Source organism: Amphimedon queenslandica, unplaced genomic scaffold, assembly GCF_000090795.2.
Source record: "Amphimedon queenslandica unplaced genomic scaffold, v1.1 AMPQUscaffold_12448, whole genome shotgun sequence".
Lineage (NCBI taxonomy): Eukaryota > Metazoa > Porifera > Demospongiae > Haplosclerida > Niphatidae > Amphimedon > Amphimedon queenslandica.
In genome coordinates, this window is record NW_003547315.1 from 17,560 (window position 1) to 19,257 (window position 1,698).

A 1,698-nucleotide genomic window follows, 5' to 3' on the forward strand; every position below is an offset into this window, starting at 1 on the left:
ATTAAAAACAAATTTCAGTTGTACAGAATGAATGAATGAATGAATGAATGACAGACACACACAACAACTACCTATACCTCGCGTAGGCGAGGCCAATAAAAGAAGAGCTGTGTCACAAGTTACAAGAAAGTAACACAACATGTAGATGTAAAGTGTGAATTGATTTTCAACAATAATGTAGGTGCTAAAGAAAAGGACAGGCTCATCAAAACGCTAATTCAAAAGCTTCAAGCCACAGAAGAAGAGTTGAAAGAAGCTAAAATAACACATGAAGACCGTATGAGTAAAGGTAGCTACTGTAGCAGATTGTACGATTCATTATGCTTCATTATTATTAGCAATAAATGACAATGTAAGCAAAGACAGTCAGATTGCCCAATTAGTGAAAAAAGTCAAAATCTACAAGAAAAGCTTACTAAGAAAGAAGCAGAGGTGGAAGTAGTCAAATCACATGCAGTTCACATGAGTACAGGTAGCTTGAAACATGTATTTACATTATGACATGCTTTATTATAATAGAGCTGACCGAAAAAGACAGAGAGATTGCCATGCTAATAAGCAAAATCACTTCATTAGAAGAAACGCTACAACGACAGATACAAGAGGCAAAGGAGAAGTTGGAAGAGGAACAACAAATATGCAGAGTGCAAATAGAAGAAGTAAACCAAACTTGCTTCAGGAGCCAGGGCGCTTGCCCCTCCATTGCCATGAAGACAGAAGTGTATTTAGCTGAGTCCTATGACTAGTGTCTACCATCAGACTTAGTCTCAGTCCATTAGAACCAGGTACGGTGGAATAACTCACTCAGTTGTCATGTTGCAGCTGGGGTGTGGATGATTATGACGATCTTTTCACTTCTTAAAACTATAGGATTGGTCTTTAATCATATGTAAGAAGCATCCCAAGAATCATAAGTGTGCTGGAATAGCTGAGCATCATGTAACTAGCTATTGATAGTAACGTCCAGCATGAAGTACCATCGTTACATGATTTGTATATTTTATTTTGATGTTAATTACAATAATTATCTTTGTTATCGTCGAGATAGTTTCAAATTATTGTGTATATACTGTTAATATCATAAAGTATGAGTAAATACATAAATAGTCATCTATACAAATGCAATGTAGTGACCTACTGTAGTGATTACAACAATAATAGTTCTAGCAACAACACCCATGATGTTTTTTATAATTTAAAATAACAAGTAAAACTGTTGGGAGAGGATACAAATGGTGTAGAGCCATGAACGAGTCCTGAATGTCATGATTCCTCTCTGCAAGTATTGGATAGCAACTGATGGATTTTAATACAACCAGTGAATGTACAGATAAAGAATGAGCTCTTGCATGCCTCAACTATCTATAAAAGAGCCAACCTATAGTCTTAAGAAGTGAAAAGATCAGGGGCGGATCTAGGATTTAATTTTGGGGGGGGGGGCAATGGACCTTTTGCACTTAAGCGATTCTAATTAACGCGCACCCAAAGTGGTGGTAAAATGGCGGATTTTTGGTGGAAAGACAGGCTGAACAATCTTCTCTTTTATCCAGCCATTCTAGCTGTAGGAGCCACTTTGAGCTGTCCTTTTGTTTCAGTGTACTCTATTTATCTCTTCTGTAAGCTCTTTGGTTGCTGTTTTGGCTTTTATAGCATTTTATCATAGGAATGTTCTCACCCATTGGCAATTCCCGTTTTTCT

General features: G+C 37.0%; 1 protein-coding gene across 2 annotated transcripts in view; it reads left to right on the forward strand.

Annotated features, from left to right (window-relative positions):
* Nucleotides 1-645, forward strand: part of LOC105314853 (myosin-11-like) — a 3,409-nt gene extending 2,764 nt beyond the window's left edge. Inside the window, exons 1-4 of one of the 2 annotated variants that reach the window (XR_002187791.1) lie at nucleotides 95-129; nucleotides 182-289; nucleotides 339-472; nucleotides 520-645. Coding sequence is in view for 1 of the 2 variants with exons in the window: in XM_020004002.1 (XP_019859561.1) it covers nucleotides 182-289; nucleotides 339-442 (212 nt within the window). In the remaining variant the exon portion in view is untranslated. Of the gene's footprint in view, nucleotides 1-94; nucleotides 130-181; nucleotides 290-338; nucleotides 473-519 lie in introns of those variants that run through there. The other variant, XM_020004002.1, reaches the window with a different exon arrangement.
* The last annotated feature ends 1,053 nt before the right edge of the window (nucleotides 646-1,698 follow it).